We start from the raw sequence: 22,801 nt of genomic DNA, 5'->3' as shown, positions 1-22,801 counted from the left end.
TACACAGGGTGATGCATATATGGAACGAGCTGCCAGAGGAAGCGCTGGAGGTGGGTACGATTATAACATTTAAAAGGCATTTGAATAGGTGGCAGAGATTGAGATGCTTTAAGAACAAGAGAAGCAAATGGGGCTAGCTCAGATGGGCATCTTGGTCAGCATGGATGTGATGGGCCAAAGGGTCTGTTTCCATGCTATGTACTCAAATCTGGATATTGGAGAGAAATATTATAGCAGATCTTCCCGCTCCTGAACTGCATGACTCCTAATCCTTTTGCTGTATAAACTTTTCATTGTCAAGTTGTGTGTTATCCTCAAGCAGGAGGATCTCCATCCTTCTGTGGAAAAAAATTCAGATTCAGATTTCAGATCTATTGTCAGAAATCACATACAACCCTGAGATTTCTTTTTCCTGTGATTGTGCAAAAGAATAAGCTTACATAGAGTAAACATGTAAACAAAGAACTGTAAACAAACTGTGCAATACAGAGAGAACAAAAAGAAAATCAATAAGTGCGCAAGTAAGAGTTCTTAAATGAGTCTCTGATTAAGTTTGTTGTTGAGGAGTCTGATGGTGGAGCTGCTGTTCCTGAACCTGGTGGTGCGAGTCTTGTGGCACAGACACCTCTTTCCTGATGGCAGCAGCGAGAACAGAGCATGTGCTGGGTGGTCTGGATCTTTGATGGTTGCTGCTGCTCTTCAATGGCAGCATTCCCTGTAGATGTGCTCAATAGTGGGGAGGGTTTTGCCTGTGATGTCCTGGGCTTTATGCTCAGGGGTATTGGTGATTCCATACCAGACGGTGATGGAGATGGTCAGCACACTTTCTATTACACCTCTGTAGAAATTTGCCAGGGTTTCTGGTGTCATACCAAACCTCTGCAAACTCCTGAGGAAGTAGAGGTGCTGATGTGCTTTCTTCATGATGCCATTGGTGTGTTGAGTCCAGGAAAGATCATCCAAAATGGTGACTCCAAAGAACTTAAATTTGCTCACCCTCTCCACCTCTGATTACCTAATGATCACTGGATTGTATACCCCTGGCTTTCCCTTCCTGAACCCAACACTAGCTCTTTAGTTTTGGTTGCATTGAGTGCAAGTTGTTTTTGCACCATTCAGCCAAGTTTTCAATCTCCATCCTGTTACCTCAGTCAGGTTTCCACAATGTACTTTTACCCTCTGGCCTCTTCTGGAAATGTCATGATTCATTCAGGTTTGCACAAAGACTTGTAAGCTATTGGTTTTGTTTACAGCTTGAATTATTTCTGACATCCTCTTCCATCTTTTCAAGGTGGTCAGAGCCTTAGGCTGACCCATGTACTTGTGGGTGATGCTGGCCATTATGTTTGCGTGGCCAACAACAGTGCAGGGGAAGCCAAGAAGGATTTTCATCTCGACATACTGAGTAAGGAAAACAGGATTTTATTCAGCAATTTATCTCTCTAAACTAGATATTTCCTGGTGTTATCCGTGAACTCTGACATCAATCACGTTTCTGCGAACCAAAGTAAAATTTTTGAAGCTGCTGGGAATCTAAAAGCAAAGGGTGCTGCAAATAAGCAGCCAACATCAGTGGAGAGGGAATGGTGATACAGATTGAGGTGGTGAGGGGTTTATCCTTGTTTAGTCAGAGGCTATTTATCTGCAGAAAGCTTTTCAGTTTTCACTGGGCCCCACATGTGGAAGACCTGTCTTTCAGCCAGAGTCTCGTCAGTCTAATGACCATGTCGATGTACCAAAGGAGCAAGGTATGTGAATACACGTGAGCTATTTGGAGTACTTAATATAATAAATGATCAAGTAGGATGATTGATCAACCCCAAGGGGTCAATATCAACCACTTTGGAGACCCCTGACCTAGATGAAGCACTGGAAGAGTTTGAAAAGATTACCGAATGGCAGTTGGGACTGCTCTGTTATGGTGGGGGACCAAGTCAGAGGAGTTTGGTTGAATTGTTTTAGAGAGAATGGCAGATAAAGGTTATGGGATGGATTCATGGGAAACCTTGAAATGCCAGTGTGACTGATTAAAATCTGCCTTTTGTGAAGGTGCACCCAGCATTTTAAGTGAAAACCTGGTGAAAAAGATCCACATCAAAGAAGGGGAGAGCATGAATCTGACCTGCTTGGCCACAGGTGAGCTTGACCAAGAGACTTTCAGACTGTAATTCAGCACCTTGGAGTGCTTGGCCCCTTTCTCTTCTAAGACTGAGAACTAGCTCTGCAATCAAGTTATTCATTGAGTTGAGTAGAGACATTGAATGCTGGCCCACAACTGGCCCCATTGTCTGCTCTCCCCATCTATCTTGGTGGGTAGCAGTAGGCACCCAGCACACTCTTTGACTGGGAAGCCAGCTGCCAGCTGATCAAGGGCGGACCTTTTCAGTTGTAGCTGGCAGGTCCCAGCTCCAGAGGTTGAGAGTGGGCCATGTCACATCTAAGCTAATCATAAAAAGAGAAAGGTTATGAGCATCTTCTGATATTTGAAAACACTCACATTTGATTAAAATGAAAAATATTAATTATTAAATAAGTTGGACAAATGTTAATGAATTAAGCAATCAAGTTAAACAATTGTTTAATAAATTCAATGCTCACAAGGAGATGATTCTGGAACTAAAGGGCAAGTATTTCGGGTGAGGAGGAGGAGATTGCAGAGGGTTCCTCAGGACAACATTTGAGAAGGTCGTCCATATCTGGGACAAGCTTTCAGAGGAAGTGAGAGAAGCTGGTAGAGTTTTGACAATCAAAAGATATTTGGACAGCTATATGGGTTTAGAACAGTGTTTTTAAACCTTTTTCTTTCCACTCACATACCACTTTAAGTAATCCCTATGCCATTGGTGCTCTGTGATTAGTAAGGGATGGCTTAAGGTGGTATGTGAGTAGGAAGGGCAGGTTGAGAATCACTGCTCTAGACCCAATTGTTACTGGAATATTTTGATTGAGAAAAAATTGTCATTGGCCCATTTCCTTTGGAATTATGAAACCGTGCACATAACAAAACAATTAGGTACGATTATAACAGCAGTTTTCAAACTTTTTTTCCCACTCTCATGCCACCTTAAGCAATCCCTTATTAATCACAGAGCACCGATGGCATAGGGAAAACTTAAAGTGGTATGTGAGTGGAAAGAAAAAGGTTGAAAACCACTGGTTTAGAGGGATATGAGGCAAATGTGACGAGTTGGGCAGAAGAGTCCATTCTGTGCTATGTGACTCAATAAAGAATAAAACTGAAAACACTAAGCCACAATCAAAATTAATGAAATTAAATTAAATTTAGACATACAGCATGGTAACAGCCTGTGCCACCCAATTGACCCTCAAAACCCGGTATGTTTTGAATAATGAGAGGAAACTGAAGCTCCCAGGGGAAACCAATGTAGACCTGAGAAGAATGTACAAGCTTCTTCCAGAGAGTGCAGGATTCGAACCCCAGTCCTGTTCGCTGGTACTGTAACAGCATTGCCTAACTGTTATGCTACCCATGCTGCCCAAAATGCAATTTTAAGTCATTTCAGTTAAATCAAAGAAAATGGAAGCCAGATACCAAAGCTTCTCTCTAGCACTGTGAATGTGCTGCACTTGAACCAGGTTAGCAGGGTGTATTCACCAGGCAAATTTCCCTCCCTACGCTGGGCAGTCCGTAGTAGTTTGTGTAAAGGTTAAAACCTTGTTTTTTTATCTGTAGTTCATTTTATGACTATCCCTTCAAGGAAAATTGTTATTTTTAGTGTTACCATAGTTACTACAACATCGTATGTCACAATATCTGGGTGTATGGGGAGCTTGCTTTCATTCTTCGAAGAATCATGGAGGAGGAGTAAGCGTCAAATTACTTTTCTTTGAATTCATCTTAATTGTCTTCTCTCATTATCTTGTTTCATCTCTTATCATCTTAATCATCTCATTATCATTTTATATTGTTATTATTATAGCATGCTTTATTTTCTCAAGTTATGGAAATCTCAATGCAAATTTATGCAAAATGTTTAATGTTTATATCAATGAATTAAAGCTACTTAGCTGAAAATACAGTTTGGTTTATTGGAGTGATAAGATAGTAGTTCGGTATATCGTTGCTTACATTTCTGTGAAGATGACATGTTTTGAAATTGGGAAATATGAGAGATTGGAAAATGTTATCAACAGTTTGTGCTCCCTTGCTCATCTTTAACTGAAGTACTTTGTCCAGAATTCGGTGATTAGTTAACCTGCCATCATCACTCTTGTGTCCCAAGCCTCTTCCAAGTTACAGAAGCTACAGAACCTTAGCATTAATATTGGAAGATCTAGGCATTTACACATTGGAAGTTGACTTGTTTTTCTGGGTGTGGACGCACTTTGGGCAGGGCAGGAATGGGATGGGGGGTGGCTGGTGGGGTCACTGATTCATATCTCTTCCACAACCCAACCCACCCCTTCTCAGTGAAATTTAGTTGTTTAATTTTCTAATTTTAATTAGAATCTTCTGCAGATTCTTGCTCTTTATACATAGAACACAAAACATTACAGCGCAATACAGGCTCATCGGCCCTCATTATTTTGCCAATCTATATATTCCTACCAAAAAAAACTAAACTTTCCTCATAACCCTCTATTTTTCTTTCATCATGTGCCTGTCTCAGAGTCTATAAATGTCTCTAGTATTTCTGCCTTCACCACCATCCGTGACAAGGCATTCCAGGTACCAACAACTTTCTGTGTAAAAAATACTTACCCCTAATGTTTCCCATATACTTTCCTTTCTTCAATTTGTAGCGATGTCCCCTGGTGTTTGCAGGTCCTGCACTGGGAAAAAGATGCTGGCTGTCCACCATATCATCAATGCCTCTCAAAATCTTATCAATCTCTATCAAGTCCAAAGAGAAAAGCCCCAGCTCTGCTAACCTTGACATAAGACTTATTTTCTAATCCAGGCATCACCTTGGGAAATCTCCATAGCTTCCACGTCCTATAATGAGGTGAACAGAAGTGAACACAATACTCAAAATGTGGTCTCACCACGTGACCTCTCAACTCTTGAACTCAATCCCCCTATTAATGAAGCCCAGCATCCCATAGGCCTTAACTATCCTATCAACTTGCATGGAAACCTTGAGAGATGTATGGATTTTGACCTCAAGGTCCCACTGTTCCTCCACACTGTAAAGTATCCAAATATTAACCCTGTACTTGTTTGACCTTCCAAAATGCATCACCTCACACTTACCTGGATTGAACTCCATCTGCCACTTTCCTGCCCAACGCTGCATCCTGTCTATATTCTTTTGTAACCTATGACAACCTTCAGCTCCATCCACAACTCCTCCAACCTTCGTATCATCCACAAACCTATTGAGCGCTCCTTCACTTTGAAAAGTGATGGACTTTTCAAAGTAACCTAAATTTTCAGTTTATAAGTTTAATATATTTACAGTGGACCATTTTTGGATATCGTGTGCTGGTTGAGGTTCAAGAAGTTAGAGCAGATCTGAAAAGAACTGCATTTTTGTAATCGCAGAAATTGATAATTCAACACGTAAAGCAAGTGTCAGTTTTCGGTCCAACAAGGTTAAGTTGCCCAATACCGATGATCGACAGACCCTCCAAAAGGTTCTGTTTTTTTTTTAGTATTTTAATTAATATAAAACTACTTGGCAAACATATCACAATATTTCAAACTTAATCCAAGTACATGTGGTATTTTAAAAATGTAAGAAAAGAAATACAAAAGAAAGAAAAAAAATCCTATAAATCTCTCCCCCCACACCTCTCCCCCAACCCCCTACAAACTTTTAAAAAAAGAAAAAGAAAAGAGACAAGTAAACCACAACAGTAGTTCTTCACTTTCCAAGATTCTGGTTGATAAAGACAGCAGGACGGTAGCCATGGAAGTTGGAATCCACTAAGGAGTGTGTACAGTGTGGTGTACAAGATTAACAGGAGTGCTTCTCTCTGAAGCACAGTCTGTGCTGCTCTCGAGCCGGACCAGCTGGACTATTCCAATTACACCATATCTAAGTGATAAATTCCATCCTGAGTATTACACTGCTTCTTACATATTCTAGACAGCATGATCTCTTCCTTATGTTTTTAATGAGTTCTGAGTGAGATTCATGTTGTAAACACATTCCACTTCACGATTTAATATTTCTCTTGAGTAAAATGCTGATCAGACAAGCAAATATAGTGTGATCCATTGATGCCTGTTTTTCTTGTGTTCCAGGCAAACCAAAGCCAAGCATCACTTGGTTGAAGGACGGCCACATGCTGAATGGTAGTACAGGTTATCGGGTTTCATCAGATGGATCCACGATAAAAATCCTCGATGCTAGCTTGTTGAACACGGGACAATATACCTGCCTGGCAACTAACTCCATTGGCAAAAAATCCAAAAATTATCACCTCAGTGTGTTTGGTGAGCATTTTCTTCTATGGTAGACTGCTGCATGCCAGTCATCTGCAATCCTTTCCCTTGCCAGCCACTACCCCACCTTTATTTCTTTTGTCTTCTTGATCTCAGTCATATCACACAATGATATCACAGCCGGGCTACTGTCAAGCAAAGGTGAGGTGAATCTTTCTCATCATCTGGTGTCCCTCTGCTTCACTTACTCTCTCACACACCCACGTCTGCATCCATCTGCCCCAGGGTCCACCTTCACTGCCTCTCTGTTATTCTCCCCTTCTCATTCTCTCTGTATCTGTCCTACTCTCGGTCTATTTATAAAACATAGGATATAGAACATTACAGAAGGCTGCAGTCCCTTTGGCCCATGATATTGCACCTACATATATTATCCTACCAAAAATATACTAAACCCATCCTACCTCGTAACCCTCTATTTTTCTTTCATCCATGTGCCTGCCTAAGAGTCTCTTAAATGCCCCTAATGTCTCAGCCTCCACCACCAGGTATTCCAGGTACCCACAACTCTCTTGAGTGAAAAACATACCCTTGATGTCTCCCCTAAGCTTTCCTCCCTTCACTTTGTGTGGATATCCTCTGGTTTTTGCTATTCCCACCCTGGAGAAAAGGAGCTGTCTATCTTATTTATGTTTCTCTTTGTATGTGACTCACTCCCTCTCACTCTCCATCATTCTCTGCACCCAGTTCACTCTCTTTCGTCTCACTCTCTCTCCCTCCTCTCTTTCCACTTTCTCTGTCTTGATGCCAATATAATCCTGGATTATTTTGTGTTGTGGCTGCTTTCCAGTGGTAGCTAGATTCAGAACACGTCGTTAATCACATAACAATGCACTGAATCCCAAAGGCAAATGGTAAAACTAGATGTATCTTAATAAAAAGCATCTGGTCTGTTCCCTTGTGAACAGCCTAATCAAATATTTCAATCTTGTTGCACATATTTTAATTGTCACAAGTTAATTCATATACATTTTTAAGAGGAAACCTCCAAAGATCTTTTATGCTTTAGTTTAGCATTTAACTCCTGGTCCCTACTTCTCTCTTTCTTCCTCAGCATCCCTGATGCCACAAATTATTTCTTTGACTCCATCCACATATTCTTCTTTAGTCCAGTTCATATTGTACCCCTTGTTTTGGCACCCATCCCACTTCCATTTCCATTCTCCACCCCACCATCCCTGTACCTGTTTCTCCCCTTCCCATTTCTCCCCATTTAGTGTTCCCAATCCTTTTCCTGAAAATGAGTTCATAGAGTGCAGAAATGTCCACTTCAGCCCCTCAAGTGCATGCTGTCCCTTTTGATTGGTCAGTACGGAGAATAGGGGAACAGCTCATAGACTGGGAAGGTGGAGGAGATGTGATGTTGCACAATATGGTCACCAGCACTTAGCGAGCTATCCTCACTCGAAAATAAATGGTATAAGCACTTGGCATATGCTTGTTGCTGGAGTTGATATTCCTGTCACACAACGAAGTTGTGTCTGTTAAGAAAACTTTGTGATGAAGAAGAAGCCTCAGAGATCTCCAGGTGTGCCATGTATTTCAATGATTCTAAGACTCTTTCTTTGTGTGCGGTTGTTTCCCAGTTGTGCCCAGAATTCCTAGTGTTGGTGACGATGGCAGCCCAGAGGATGTTGTTGTAATTGTGAATAATCCCACCTCACTTGTGTGTGAGGCTGTGGCCTTTCCAAGTCCAACCATCACCTGGCTGAAGAACGGGGTTCCTTTCAAGCCATCAAGAAATGTACATGTACTACCAGGTACTTCCTGCCAAGATATTTTATGTAGAATAATGCAAGCTCATTTTTTTGGCTGTTATGTGTGTGTTTGGAGATGCAATGGTTCCATTTATATGCAAACGAAGCTCCATGCTGGGCATGCATGTCAAGGAATTCTGGACATGTTCACAATATCTCACCATCTGGACTCTCAGTCTTGGGGGTTAAATTTAGGGATACATCCAGCATGGTAACAAGCCCTTTCAGCCCATGAGCCCATGCTGCCCAATTACAGCCAATTGACCTACAACCCCCAGTATGTTTTGAAGGGTAGGAGGAAACTATAGGCCCCGGGAAACCCACGCAGACACTGGGAGAATGTACAAACTCCTTAAAGACAGCACGGGATTCGTACCCTGGTCCTGAACGTTGGCTCTGTAGCTGCTACACCAACCGTGCCGCCCTTTCTGGAATGGCACTGATGAACCCCACTCATTTCCAGTTGGAGATAATCTGCACTCCACAATGCCACTGGAACAACCAGCCAGAAGGACGCAGAATTCAGGTGTGTAATCAAATCTAAATGTGTTGTCACCATCTTCCACATAGTTCTCATTCAGCAGTGCGTATACCTCCTTCAACACTTCAGCATTCCCAGGATCCAGGCCATCCCACAGAAATCTTGTGGTAAAATTTTAGGCTCTTATCGAATATTAGCTTTGTTCAGCTCATATTAAGAGACGTTCTGATGTGTCCTCACAGCTCGTGAGACCCCTAACTGATGTGAATCATTCCTTTCAGTGATGATAGAAGTCATATCTGCCTCAGACTGATCAAACCCATGCATGCCATCTGTGGTTCAAGCTCATTATTTTGCTACATTCCTTTGATTGATAAAGTCCAAGCCGCTCAACAGAGGTTCAACTGTTCAACCTAAACTGAAGTACCTGTGTAGAATGTGGGGTTGGTGCCATCTTTCAAGTTGTCATAAAAAAAAACCATGCTACTTATTGAAGAAATCTTGAACGTTAACCCCAATCAGCATCATTGAAATTAGTTGTTTGATCCTCCATTTGTACGATCTTGCAGTGGGCATATTGGCAAATGGACCTCCTGTGTTGCAGATCATGAATACACATCAGCAAGAATAAAGTACACGTGAGTTGTAATTTGATTTGAGATCACTTGAGTCCACGAAAAAGGTGATACAAATCCAAATTCTCACATTCCATTCTTTCCATTCGCTCCAAGTTTAAAGTTAGTTTGGTAGGTAACTCCCAGTGGACTGAGCCCACTCTACTTCTATAGATTCCAGTTGGTGTATTGACTTCCATTCCATACTTCATCAAAAAATTAATAGGAAACCTTGGATATAAAGAAAATCAGATCAGCAAACCTCTGATAAGTGGAATAAAGCCTTGTGTGGTTTTGGGAGTACGTGGTCTTAATCATATTATATTTTAAAGCATTATTACGTGACAGTAAAAGGAACCTTTGACCCTTTGATCAGAACTGAATCAGTTTGGAGCGCTGCCACTGGTGGGGACCTGGGGGAGCAGAGACACAGCACTACGACTGCTACTAAGGTCCAACCGCCCAGTCCTAAAGTTGGTGGCTCTGTTAAGGCTTTGAATGGCCTGTTAAAGGAGTCAACGGTGTTTTTATTAAAGTTCTGCAACCTCGGACTCTGCCCAGATGATGGCGCCTATGCTCAGCAGTGGCCATGAGGGGTTGCAGAAACCAGGGAAAGTAGCGGACGGGGGCAGGGCACCAGAAATGGGGAAAACACCCCACATTGAGAAGGAGAAGCAGAGGAAATGACTCTGCAGGATGATGCCCACAGCAGCAGACCGGCAAAGGCTCTCAGTGACTGAAGGACCCACACAAGCTGCAGGCAGTCAGCAGCTTATGGTCGAGGGTCTCGCACTAGGATTCGAGAAGGTGCTGAGGGCAAGAAGGGCTCCAAAGCACCTTGACCACTGAAGGCTTTCTAATTGTATCAGAGTTTTGGAACTGGAGCTCGAACACGGGTCTATGCAGTTGCAGAGGCTGAGTAAGTACTCGAGGTGAATCCTTGGACACAGTGTCTCTGAATGGACCCTCTTTTGATTCTTATCATCTTACAGTAAAGGCATTGGGCACCTCTACAGCTCCCTCTGCCATCATTCCATATCCCCATTGCACTCTGTGCAAAGAAGTCGCCCTTCGGGTCACATTTAAATTTTTTCCCTTTGAAAGGAGCCGGCAACTTGATGTGACGAGAGTTTCACAACTGTGTTATGATTTCAATATTACGCCCTTATCTTTCCAGGAGGTCGTGGGCTGCAGATTTTGAATGTACAGGAGGAAAATGCAGGTCGCTACAGCTGTGTTGTGACTAATGTAGTTGGTGAGGCCGTGAAGTACTACCAGCTCAAAGTTTTCAGTAAGATTTCTTTTTCTCCTTTATTGGCACGTGGGTAAAAATGGTTTGGAACAGATCAGTGAGATATTAAAAATAAATACAGCATGCATCTATTTTATTTTCCATTGTATGTTTTTGTGTATTCTGAACATTTTGGAAAGGGGTTGTGGTCTGTTTGACGGACAGGTCTGTTGGAAGTGAAAGGTCATCTCATGAAATATTTTGGAACAAATCCAAACAGTCAAATGAATCAACTCAAATTGTCCACCGACATTTATGATGAAGTCACTGATTTCCATCCTACTTATAATCAAGACTACAAAAAAGAGTCTGAAAAAACAACCAATTGAAAAACCTCACAAAGATAAGCGTATACAGAGCCGTTGTCACACCCACACTCCTGTTCGGCTCCGAATCATGGGTCCTCTACCGGCATCACCTACGGCTCCTAGAACGCTTCCACCAGCGTTGTCTCCGCTCCATCCTCAACATTCATTGGAGCGCTTTCATCCCTAACGTCGAAGTACTCGAGATGGCAGAGGTCGACAGCATCGAGTCCACGCTGCTGAAGATTCAGGTGCGCTGGGTGGGTCACGTCTCCAGAATGGAGGACCATCGCCTTCCCAAGATCGTGTTATATGGCGAGCTCTCCACTGGCCACCGTGACAGAGGTGCACCAAAGAAAAGGTACAAGGACTGCCTAAAGAAATCTCTTGGTGCCTGCCACATTGACCACCGCCAGTGGGCTGATCTCGCCTCAAACCGTGGATCTTGGTGCCTCACAGTTTGGCGGGCAGCAACCTCCTTTGAAGAAGACCGCAGAGCCCACCTCACTGACAAAAGGCAAAGGAGGAAAAACCCAACACCCAACCCCAACCAACCAATTTTCCCCTGCAACCGTGTCTGCCTGTCCCGCATCGAACTTGTCAGCCACAAACGAGCCTGCAGCTGACGTGGACATTTACCCCCTCCATAAATCTTCGTCCGCGAAGCCAAGCCAAAGAAGGAATCAAGGTAGCTACGGGAGTCGGAGGGCTTTTTTGTGATAAAGTTGCAACAGAGGTTGACAGAAAGAGATAGTGTCCTTACAAGAGACAGATTAGTCACGGACACCATCCCTTTCCGTTAGTCTGGCTGCCTCTGCTGCATCTATTCACAAACTGAGGCTTTCCACTCCTCGACTTTGGAGATGTCCTTCTCTTTCAGGAATTGTGACTTCCCTTTCACTGAGGTTGATGCAGCACCGAACCGCATCTCCTCCATTTCCTGCTCTCACCTCAGCTCCTATTAGTTCGTACACAGGTAGAATTCACTCAGTCCTCACCTTTAACTTCACCAGCCTATGCATCCTGCTCACTATTCTTCATCATTTCCAGCAGATATGACGCGATTCCATCACCAGTCGCATCTTCCAGACTTTCTGCTTTCCACAGGGACCACCCTCCCTATGACTCTGGATCCCATATCCTCCAGCCCCCTAAGCAATTCCCATCCCTACACCTCATCCTTCACCACCTTATCCCTCACCACCTTCTAGGAGCATCAGCAGTCTTTCTAGATGAGGCAAAGCTTCAAGGGGTGCTTCCAATCTTGCCTTCTGCATTTGGTGCTTTTAATGTGATCTGCACATCGATGAGACCAAGAGTGCACTCATTGACAATTTTGCCAAGTACCTGCACTCTTTACACAATGGCCACTCCAAACTCCCAGTTGTTCACCATTTCAAACCACCACACCCCCCCCCCCCCATTCCCATATTGACCTGTCTGTCATCGGGCTTCTCCCCCTGCCAGGGTGAGACCACACACAATTGGGGGGAGCAGCATCTCACACTCCTTTTGGCTGGTCCACAACTTAATGGTGAGAACATTCAATTCTCCATTTACAGCTAACCTGCCTTCTATTCCTTTCTCTCTCCTCCTGCGCCACTCAGCTCCTTTCATCAACATCCTTTCTAAGCCCTCCTCTCCAGCTCCATTTACCCAATTTCTCTTCCCTCACCCACAGTTCCATCTGCTTATCACCCATACACTCAACCCACCATGTCCCCTACACCTCCCCCTCTCTTTGTCATCCCTCCACCAATCCTCCCTTTTTGGTTCCACTCATCACCTTCCTTCATCAGATTCCAGAATCTCTGGCTGTTTGTTTTTTCTACATTATCTTCCAGCTTTGGCCACTGCCTCCCTCACCTCCCCCACCCGGTTCTATCCCTTCTCACCTGCATCTCCCTGGTGCTTGCTAGCTGCAGTGTTACCCCTTTCCCCTCACCTCTTTACACTGGCTATCTCCATTTTGAATTCTCGGCCTGGCGCAAGGCCATGATCCAAAATGTAGGCCATCCGTGCCAATTTATTTGAGCAAGGACTAAGGGGTGTTGGGGCAGTTGAGGCAGCAGATGCTAAGAAATGGTTAGACTTTTTGTGATTGGCTTTTTTTAATCTTATCCTCAGATTAAAAATTATGACAAATTTTATTCAATTTGAAATTTAAGTATCCAAGTTGAGGGTGTAACACTGCAGTCTGATGGCCCCTCCCAAGTTTGCCTCATCTGTAATGCTTGCAGCATTGGGATGGTTAGTTTGAATTGTCACCTCTCTTTGGGAGATTTTCCTGCCAATAATGTCAATGAGAAGATCGGGGCTTTTGATGTTTGGAAAGAAAACTGTTGCCTTTTGTTTAATCACCCTCATTCAAGTGGCTTGACAGATGACTGGCTGCTGCACCCCATGGCACTACTGATGTGGGACAGCTTGCATGGGTGGCCTTGATCTTTTGTTGGCTTTTTATTGCTACCTTTCAGTGGAAGTGTATCTGTCTTGGACGTCCAGCTACAACTCTGGTTGGGCACATTCCATGAGGTCTCATTACCTGCCCTCCTGCCTCCAGCAATTCACAACCACTCAACTCCTACCTCACCCACCCACCCGTACTGATGACCTGGCATGACATGTCCTCTATGTTACTCAGAAATTGAAATAACTTCATGATCATTAAATCATAGGCCCTTTCTATTTCAGTCATAGCTCTCTTTGATGCTTTTTATACCACGCAAACTGAAGTGTTTTCTCGGGGTTGTCACAACAAAACTCTCAACATAGAAAAATTGCAGAGGGTTTGCAAACTCACTTGGACATTTCTCGGAAAGGGAACTTCATGATCTAGGAACAGTCAGTACCAGCCAAATGGGGGGGAGAAAGTTCTTACTTTGGTAAATTGCTGATTATACTCAGCAAGGCAGATAAATTCCTTCAAATTCTTTTGTATCAGTTCCTCCCCAGATTGAGAAGAATGACCAGACATCAGGAAGTTTTCGCATGACTCAGGTCAAGGTCAAGGTGAACAGTTCACTGGGCCTAGCATGTGAATCCTTGGCTGTGCCACCTGCTGTTCTTCGCTGGTACAAGGATGGCCAGGTATAGCCATGAACAGACAAAATACTGAATTTCATGTGTTTCTTTCACTGATTTCCAAGTTTTTACATGTGCCACCAAAAAAGAAATCACCTGTAAAAGCAATCTTGGCAACTAATGAAATCCCCATCTTTGAGTGAAATTTGCAAGAGGTCCCTCAAATTGAAATCCAAGTGCCTGAGGAACCTTCAGAACTGTGAATATTTCTGTGTACATTTAAAAACATTTTGTTCCTGCAACCAGAGTCGGAGTAATCATGAGAAGAATTTTTCTGCAGAAAAATATTCCACTTTTTTCTTGTAAGATAAGGCCCCCTCTAACCTCATTCAAGATGGACAAATTATCTTGGTATCTCTGCTCCCACTGATCACATCTATGAAGTTTGCAATGGTAGTCATGAGTAGGCTGTATCTTCACACAAATGTGTTGGACTCAAATTTTTTTTAAAATGAGGGTTGAAAATTCTGTGCTTCGGAATTTTGTATGTAAGAAGAATGGTGCTTCAAAATTAAGATTCCAAACCTGCAACAAAACTCACAACCTGCTCATCATCCATGCCCTCCAGCATGCTTCTGAGAATTGGGCTACTATAGCAAGAACTTACAGCAGGAAGTGCTGACTGTACAAAATGTTCCAGATAAAATAGAAGAATAAGCAAACCAATGTCTATAGCATTGAGACCCAGGCAACTGCCAGTTGGCTTCAGTGGACAAGCCTTGTCATTTACATGCCGAAAAACAGACTCCCAAAGCAGTCACTCTGTTCTAGTCTCTGTCCTGGGAACAAATCACTGGGCAGAGAGAGGAACATGTCAATGGATGTGATCAAAGCCTCCATTATCAATTGCAATGCACAAAAGTTCTGAAGAAACTCAGCAGGTCACGTAGCATCTATGGGAAGTAAAGGATAACCAATGTTTCAGGCCTGAGACCTAGCTTGACAAAGGACTTGGGCCCGAATCGATGGTTACCCTTTATTTTCTATAGATGCTGTGTGACTTACTGAGTTTCTTCTGCACTTTTGTGTATTGCACTTGACCCCAGCATCTGCAGACTTTCTTGTTTCACTTAATTATCATTTCCAGTCTTACCCCGAGCCTACGACTGCCTAGAAATGGAGAATGCATCATTGTATTGAAAACCTCATCCATGTATCAGAGGCAAACAGAAGCCCAATGTCAACACCTCACAAACTATCTACTCACCCGAGAGCCTCATCTATAATTGATTTGCAAGTCCCACATTAGCCTCACCAGTGTTGTGTTGAAGAATTGGTTTGATGCGCTCAAAGAGAATCAGGGCTGGACATGTGTTATCAACAAACAGTGGACTTCATCTATGCACAGGGGAATTCACAAAAACGCACACACTCACACAGACTAACTTACACAGCACATAGGCATGGTATACCAAGAAACGAAGGTTTAACTTCTTCAGCAACCACCACCCACAGGCATGGTATACCATATAACTAATGTACTGAACAGGAACCTGATCTCCAGTGTCGCCACTGCTTGGTATCTGGAATGGGCCCATTGCAGTCGGCCCTCTGAAGCTGCCCATAGCACACAGGCTGGAGTTTAGCAAAGATCACAACTAACAAACACATACACAGCAATAATACACAAATAACTACACATTGGGTGCGAATAAATCACTAAATATTCTCAACTCCTGAATGGGAACACGCGGGTTAAAAACATAGTACCATCAACTCTCTCTATCTCTAGCAGGCATAGCACACTAACAAACAGTAGATTAATTACAACTAACAAATCTATCAAATGAACCTGGTGTCCAGCATTGCCCATGGATTGGGATCCAGAATAGGCCCATTGTATTCAGCCCTCGGGAGCTGTCTGTGCCCTGCAGCCTGGAGTTCAGTGATAGCAGCAAACAAAGAGAAAGAAAGTGAGAGAGAGAGAGAGAGAGCAGAGACTGCACAGCTTTTTCAATGCAAGACCCATCTACATGACCTGCAAGGACCAATTATGCATCAGCCTCACCTGTGGGCAGATCTAACTCTTGATTAGCAGCTGAGATGACTTCCAACCAGGTTTCAGTCAGAAGAGGGCACATGACTCTCCACAATCCACATTCCTACCAGATTCCAGACAGAGAGGCCACATGACGCTCCACAATCCACACTACAACCAGTCACCTCAAAGCCCATAGAACTGGAATGTAAGGAAGTCATTCTCCAAGCTGAAGGGCATCTAAAGGGAGAAGATTTGAAACAAGAGAGGAAGATCAATACTTGATCTAAGAAATTATATATTAACCAGACCACAGACCCTGACATTGAATATTGCACCATATAGCCACCTTGCAGTTTTTTTTGCTCCTTGGAATTTATTACTATACTTTCAACTCATCTAAAACTAAATCATTCCATGTTCCTCTCAGGATCTCTTACGCTTAAGGTGTTGATATTTCAATTATTATTGGATGAATAATCCAAGAGTCCTGAATAATAATCCATAGGTCTGGGTTCAGACCCTCCATGTCTTCTGTGGAATTTCAGTGTCGTCATGATTTTTAACAGCTCATAAAGATAAACACAAAAACTTTCAATTATGTCATTCATTGGAGAAAATCTTCGATCCTTTAATTGGTCCAGCCCATATGTTACTCCAGATCCACCAATGGAGTTGACTATTAAATGATATAGCTAAAGAACATAGAACAACACAGCACAGTACAGTCCCTTCAGCCCTCGATGTTGTGCAAACTCATAGATTCCTTCCTTAAAAAAAAACTACTAACCCCTCCCTACCTCATAACCCTCTATTTTTCTTTCATCCATGTGTCTGTCTAAGAGTCTCTTAAATGCCCCCAATGTTTCAGCCTCCACCGCCATCCCTGGCAAGGCATTCCAGGTACCCACAACTCTGAGTGAAAAACATACCCCTGATGGCTATTTTTCACCACTTCTGCCCAGGTCCATGGGTTTTGCTGGTTACTGAAAATGACCAGTAGAACCTTACTTGTCCGAGATGGAAAGCATCAACAATTGAATGAATGTGGGCAATAAGTAAATTTAATAGTCTCTCCTCCCGTCCAAACTCCATTGACTGGCAGAAGTTCAAAGAGAAATCAGGTTAAAGCTCAACTTGCCTCCATTGCTGTAAGTGCTCAATAAATGAATTGATCAGAGTTGGAGGGAAGATGTTAGTGAGCAGAGATGAACTCTTAGCCTCATCATTCCCCTCTTATTCCAGTTGTTGGCAGGGTTGGAACATCTTCAAATTTTCGATGAAGGACGCGTTCTCCAAATCAAACGCACAAAAGTGTCAGACACAGGACGTTACACCTGCGTGGCCACAAATATTGCAGGGAAGGATGAGAAGGATTTTCTCGTCAACATTCAAGGTCAGCAGACTTTCTGGAAGTAGCAGTCTGTATCAGCAGTGGCATGTTGTCTTGAAGCCATGTCTTCTTTCTCTGCAGTGCTTTTTTCCCCTCTTTGTTTCAGCCTGCGAGTACCCTGCACACAGGCAGGTTTGTCTGTAAACCTCCCATGCAGAATCAGATTTGCCACAATGAGTCACAAGGCCTAGTATTGAGTTTCCAATGGTATTACAAAGGAATTATGAAGTGCCTTGGACCATGAGAAATTCAGAATAGGGTTGGTTCTGTATTCATGTTTTAAATGAGTGCAACTGTATTATCATACTTCATAGATTGATTGTGTTATAATCATTTTCCTTCTGACACAATTTGCAGTGCCTCCCATCTTCCAAAAAGTGCATGGAGTGAACGCTGCCTGGGAGGTGATCTTTCAGGAGGATGAAGTGGAGGATATTGTCGAACGCCGTGAAGAAATTGTAAATAATCCAGTTTCTCTTTACTGTGAGACAAATGCCATTCCACCACCCAAACTCTCCTGGTACAAGGATGGCAAAGCCCTGTCTGTCACCGATGATATCCTCATTCTTCCAGGTACAGTTGCTTGCACCCTGAAGGAGTCTGCTGCTTCTACAGGCTCTTTACTGAGCTGGCAGTTGGCAGGCACCTTTGGAATTAGGTTAAGCGTTTGAGTACTGTTCATTCCCTCTGAAGGTTGTGTTTGGAACCTGGCTTAGATTAGTCAGATAAGTATCTCCACTTTCCATTACTGCAAAAGACCAAACGGAATAGCTTGTAAAGTTTCAATGAATTTCTGAGTAGGAAGGGCAAATACCTCAGAAATGCTCAGGGAAAGGTTTTTGTTTTCTATGTTTTCTTTTGATTTTGATCTGTCCGATGTGAATGGGCACTTTTTGTCCACCCAGCTTCCCAGTTGCTTATGAGTGACAAGAAGAACAGCTCCTTCAGTGAGAGGCCAGAGGATAGTCGGTGGGCTGGTGCTACCTGTTGCAGTAATGAACACTCTTCTGAAGTGAGGGTTATAGTTAAGGAGCAGGCCGGATCTGTATTCTGCAGCCATCCCACATTATTCCTGACTTAAAAGTGTTCAGAGCTGACACAGGGAACAAAAGTTGATTAAATTTTGATTTTGGCACTTTGACAGAAATATAATTGGACTCATTAAATTTTAAACATTCATCTTTATAAAACCTGATTCCAGAATGCTGGCTGTAAATCCTAGAACACCCTAATGCAGAAATTTATCCTTGAATGCACAGTGTAATAGTAGCCTTGCAAATTTCTGACACAATTAATAAATGTTGCGCATTCAGCACAAGTCACTGAGGACAAATTTTATACCCACTTAGCAGCTAATCAGCAGAACACTGTTGCACCCACTGCCACCCAATCACTGGTTCCTAGTCTACGGCATTTTGGAATCATTAACTATTGAGAGGCTAAGTTATCATCCTATTATGAAATAACCAGCTCTAAGACAGCAAATGCTATTGAGTTGTTAAGGCAGTTAAGACCTTTAGTCAAGTTGAGTACCAAATGGCAGGAACCATTACAGTACTCTGCATTAGGTCCTAATTTATTTAGACATACAGCACAGTAACAGGCCATTTCAGCCCACGAGTACATACCAGGGATGTAGGTTAATTGGGTGGCATGGACTTGTGGGCTGAAATGGCCTGTTACCATGCTTTATGTCTAAATTAAAAAGGTTGCCCACACCTGCATTAGGACATAAGACTGAAATTTCAGGAATTTAGCAGAAAAAACTGAGATGTTAGAAACATCCTTAACCCATCACTTTACATGTAATATTCTTATTCATGGCTTTCATCTTTTGTCTGATTATTCCTGTCGGCAATATTGCTTAACGTGGATTGATAGGGTGTACAGTCAGGATCCTACTTGTATTTCAAATAGAGTTTGTGGAAAAAAATTGGATAATTGTCACCTTCCAGATACACAGCAAAGACATTAAATTTTAAATTTAGAGTTACAGCATGTGTACAGACCCTTCCAGCCCATGAACATGTGACACCAAATAACATCCATGTGACCCAATTAACCTACTAACCCTATACGTTTAGTACATGGTGGATTTGCTCATGGGCTAATTGCCATGCTAGGTCCTGATATAACTGTTGAAGGAATAATGGGACTTTAAAAATCTCAACCATTTGCACCAACGTTGACAAGAATTAAAAGGCATTACTCATTAAAGGGAGACTGTCATTCTTGGCGGATGGAAGAATTACAAGAAAAGCATTATTTTCATCATCCATAAGAATCATCGCAGTCTTCATGTATTATAACTGTCCACTGTTCAACAAAGATCAGATTGCTTAACTGATAGAAGTACTGGCCCCCTGTGTCTGACCAGGAAATCTACAGTCACATTGTTTGCTCATCTTCATTGCTGGGTTGATACGGTGCAGGGGAAGGGAGTATTGTAATTGACCTCCACAGCCTTGTCAAAGGTGAAGTGAAAATTACTCAGGATTTTCAACCTAATACATTTTGTGGTGTATTTAGCTGGAAAGTAAGTTTCAGATTGTTCTAATGCTCCCAATAAAAATGTTTAGTTTCCATGCGATTGAATTACATGTGCTAATGCTCATTGAGGTAAAATCCTGACCATGCAGGCACATCATCAATAATTCTAGCAATTTTCATCACTGCAACCTCCTTTGAACTTACCTCCATAAATGAGGATATTCTGCTCCGTTAAAGCCTCAGTTATTGCCTGACGTCACACATGATCACAGTATGGATTAGAGATGTCAAAAAGGGCGGACAGTACCTGTGGGTAGAGAGAGGCTTACCAACTGCTTTCTTTTAGTGAGATCCACGCCCTTGAAGAAGGGTAACTGATCAATGGAAACTGACACATTGAATTGCAAGAAAGGCCAAATGAAAAGCTGCCACTGACAGAATTATTGTGAACTATTTAAGAATGCCGGGCTTTCATTTGACTTCTGAGATTTTGAGATTAGACCCGCAGTAAACTTAGCAGTGAGGGGAAACATCAGTCAGAAACATTAAAGCAAGTATTTGCCTGCCCTCTGCAAAACTTAGCGATGAAACTTAAGACTCCAGAAGTTTGTGCTGGACCACCAAGCATTCCATTCCTCATTATTCTTTAATAGTTCCTACAAATCCTTATCATTGAGAGCATATTCTTTGAGAAGGGTTTTTCAAACAGTGGACTAAAATGTGAACTTTGACCACTTAACAGGAAGCCATATCCTGCAGATCCCAAGGCTGCGTGTTGATGATGCTGGGAGATATACATGCCAAGCTGTCAATGAAGTTGGAGAGGATCAGCTCCACTATGAGCTTGTGGTCCTGGGTGAGTATTCCAATGTCAAGAGTCTGATGATCAGTAGTGTGTGCTGTGGTCTTGGCCAATGCCTGAGTGTGGCCTCCTATTATAATTTGAAACGTATCCCAATCCACAATAACAGGCAGCTCCATTCCATTCTCTTACTTCTTTTCACTCTTCCTACCTCGGGGATGAAGGGTTGTGCAAAGGCTGACAAATAAATACAGTGCACTCTGCAGCATTATTTGGAATGGAAGTAGGTCATTCACCACAACTCACCATGTTTCCTCATCTAGCTCTAATACCATAACCTTATATTCCCATCGAATTCACGCTGCTGAAGATCCAACTGCGCTGGGTAGGTCACGTCTCCAGAATGGAGGACCATCGCCTCCCCAAGATCGTGTTATATGGCTCCACTGGCCACCGTGACAGAGGTGCACCAAAGAAGAGGTACAAGGACTGCCTAAAGAAATCTCTTGGTGCCTGCCACATTGACCACCGCCAGTGGGCTGATATCGCCTTCAACCGTGCATCTTGGCGCCTCACAGTTCGGCGGGCAGCAACCTCCTTTGAAGAAGACCGCAGAGCCCACCTCACTGACAAAAGACAAAGGAGGAAAAACCCAACACCCAACCCCAACCAACCAATTTTCCGCTGCAACCGTGTCTGCCTGTCCCGCATAGGACTTGTCAGCCACAAACGAGCCTGCAGCTGATGTGGACATTTTACCCCCTCCATAAATCTTCGTCCGCGAAGCCAAGCCAAAGAAGAATATTCCCTTCCACCACATGTGCTTTTCCAGTATCCCTATAAATATGTCAATACTATGTACTTCAAACCCACCCAGTTTCACATTCTTGCCACTCTTTGACTGTTTCTTTTAACTTCCCATCCTATCCTCCCTTTTCTTCTTGTTGCATCTTTAAGATATTACAGTAATTTGTTTTATTCTTTGATCATTTAATCTTTGCCTTCCTGATTTAACTTCACTCCTAATCCCTTTGCATTGCCTTTTATTGCACACTGCTGTCTAATGGATGCCCCTTTCATCTCCGATTTCCAATGTCCTCAGTTTGTTCGTTTTATCAGCACTTTGTTAGAGGCTCTGTCTGATGCAATGCGCATTGCTGCCTGGCTGAGATTTCCAGAGCTGAGCTGTGTAACATAAGTCAGCCAGCCTTATTGAATTCAGTGAACCAATAAATGAGTCAATGCTGCAGGCTTTTCTACGAGCCAGGTATGCAGGCTGTGGATCAATTAGATGTGCAGAAGTTCAAAAGGAGCTGGTTTTTCATAATAGTTCCACGTGTCCACAATAAAAATTTTACATATTTGACAATTTCAGAATGTAGCTCATTAACATGAAATCACCAAAATCAACTCAGACTTCATTAAAATTCCTCGTAATTCCATCAAACATTCCTTCTTTTATCCTGTTTCTCTTCTCAAATTATATTTTGCTTTGTCTTATTGCAATAATTTATTATTCATATTTTAATTCCTCCACCTTTTAAGATGATAAAATTGATTTAGCCTTTCTTTTTTCCTCAGTTTCCAGCAGCCATCCATAGGATTTAAAGTATAAGACAGGTTAATGCTCAACCTCAAAGGCTTCGTTTTTCACCCAATCAAATACAAAAGACTATGAGATCTAATAGTTGAGTTTATCTTAGATTTTGCCCTTTCTATTGACAACCCAAAGAGCAATAAGTTCAGTCAAGGATGGGACGTGGTCAGTCAAAATTAGTGTTTACACAAAAATTCTGGAGAAACTAAGCATGTCATGCAGCAAAGATAAAGATACATGTTTTGGGCCTGATCCCTTCATCAAGGTATGAGCAAAAAATAGATAGGCACTTGAATAACATAGCTGAAGTGAGGGTGGGGTAAGGGCAGTGAGAGGACCATATGCCTCCAGGCAAAAGGTCATAGGTGGATATTAGGGGGGGTGGGGAGGGCACAAGATAAAAGCTGAAGTGATAGTGGGAGAGGATAGCTCTTGGAATGGAGAGGGAAGGGGGTGGGGAGCTGGAGTAAAAAAGATGGAGGAGACAGGGGAGGGGCCCAATGGAAACCACAGAAGTTGATGTTAATGCCATCTGGTTGAAATATGAGGTGTTGCTCCTCCAATTTGTAGGTGGCCTCAGCTTAGCCATGCATGAGG

General features: G+C 42.7%; 1 protein-coding gene across 1 annotated transcript in view; it reads left to right on the top strand.

Moving 5' to 3' along the window:
- Window positions 1-22,801, top strand: part of LOC138753503 (hemicentin-1-like) — a 349,996-nt gene that overhangs the window by 184,078 nt on the left and 143,117 nt on the right. Inside the window, exons 47-55 of the mRNA XM_069916635.1 lie at window positions 1,292-1,405; window positions 2,050-2,136; window positions 6,212-6,403; window positions 7,999-8,172; window positions 10,442-10,555; window positions 13,805-13,950; window positions 17,168-17,318; window positions 17,673-17,888; window positions 20,548-20,661. Of these exons, the coding sequence (XP_069772736.1) occupies window positions 1,292-1,405; window positions 2,050-2,136; window positions 6,212-6,403; window positions 7,999-8,172; window positions 10,442-10,555; window positions 13,805-13,950; window positions 17,168-17,318; window positions 17,673-17,888; window positions 20,548-20,661 (1,308 nt within the window). The remainder of the gene's footprint in view (window positions 1-1,291; window positions 1,406-2,049; window positions 2,137-6,211; window positions 6,404-7,998; window positions 8,173-10,441; window positions 10,556-13,804; window positions 13,951-17,167; window positions 17,319-17,672; window positions 17,889-20,547; window positions 20,662-22,801) is intronic.

This window comes from Narcine bancroftii, chromosome 1, assembly GCF_036971445.1.
Source record: "Narcine bancroftii isolate sNarBan1 chromosome 1, sNarBan1.hap1, whole genome shotgun sequence".
NCBI classification, from domain to species: Eukaryota; Metazoa; Chordata; class Chondrichthyes; order Torpediniformes; family Narcinidae; genus Narcine; species Narcine bancroftii.
This window is presented reverse-complemented; position numbering and strand designations above follow the sequence as displayed.